This window comes from Perkinsus marinus (genome assembly GCF_000006405.1).
Source record: "Perkinsus marinus ATCC 50983 genomic scaffold scf_1104296929318, whole genome shotgun sequence".
Lineage (NCBI taxonomy): Eukaryota > Perkinsozoa > Perkinsida > Perkinsidae > Perkinsus > Perkinsus marinus.
Window position 1 is genome coordinate 146858 of NW_003216498.1, and position 950 is coordinate 147807.

Here is a 950-nt window from a genome sequence, read left to right on the forward strand (position 1 = left end):
GGAAATTTTGGGAAATTCTTATGAGTTTCTGTACACTTCTACCCGAGTTCGTGTGTGAAGTTGTTTAATTAGTGAGACAATACCTGAGCTCGGCTGAGGAAAGCGAACATATATATGCGTCCAACTCTGTCGACAAGCCTTCTCTCGATTCGACCAGGTGCTAGTATTCAGTCAGTTCACGATGCAGTTGGATATCATTGATGATTACCTTAGAGCTAGGGGTGTACGATTTGAGAGGCTCGATGGTAATGTGAGTGCTAGAGATAGGCAGGAAGCGGTGGACAGGTGAGACTCCTATAGTGATCTAGTGTGGAGATGGTATGCATGTTAGGTTCAACCGCTCTACCCCGTCTCCGTCACCGTCACCATCGGTGTCACCAAGTCCGGAAGATGAGGCAAATGATGGAGTTGATGATTTCTCATCGATGGTCTTCCTGTTGTCTACTAAAGCTGGTAGGGATGATCTGCATGTAGGGTGGAGGAGGAGGTGATGGCAGGTGGAGTTGGCCTTAACCTGTGCGCTGCTAGTGTGGCTGTTATATTTGACTCGGATTGGAACCCTCAGAACGACCTACAGGCTATGGCTAGGTGAGTATCATTATCATCATCATCATCATTATCATTATCATTATCATTATCACTATCATTATCATTATCATTATCATTATCATTATCATTATCATTATCATTATCATTATCATTATCATTATCATCATTACCATCATCATCATCATCATCATCATCACGCGTTCTATGTTGTTCAGATGTCATAGAATCGGCCAAGTTAAGAACGTGCAGGTGTATCGATTACTAACCCGAAACACTTATGAGGAGGTATGTCTGCTACCATCCTCATCCCCTCCTCACCCCTCTCTGCTGTAGCGCATGTTTGCTGTGGCCTCGCATAAGCTAGCATTGGAGAGAGCGGTGATGTCCGGTTTGGAGGCGCG

General features: G+C 44.7%; 1 protein-coding gene across 1 annotated transcript in view; it reads left to right on the forward strand.

Annotated features, from left to right (window-relative positions):
- The window catches only part of Pmar_PMAR012375 (chromodomain helicase dna binding protein, putative), a gene marked incomplete at both ends in the record, with an annotated part of 7431 nt that overhangs the window by 5288 nt on the left and 1193 nt on the right, over positions 1–950 (forward strand). Inside the window, 3 exons of the mRNA XM_002787556.1 lie at positions 498–588; positions 765–834; positions 883–950. The exon at positions 883–950 is cut by the window's right edge and continues 4 nt beyond it. Coding sequence (XP_002787602.1) covers positions 498–588; positions 765–834; positions 883–950 — 229 coding nt within the window. The remainder of the gene's footprint in view (positions 1–497; positions 589–764; positions 835–882) is intronic.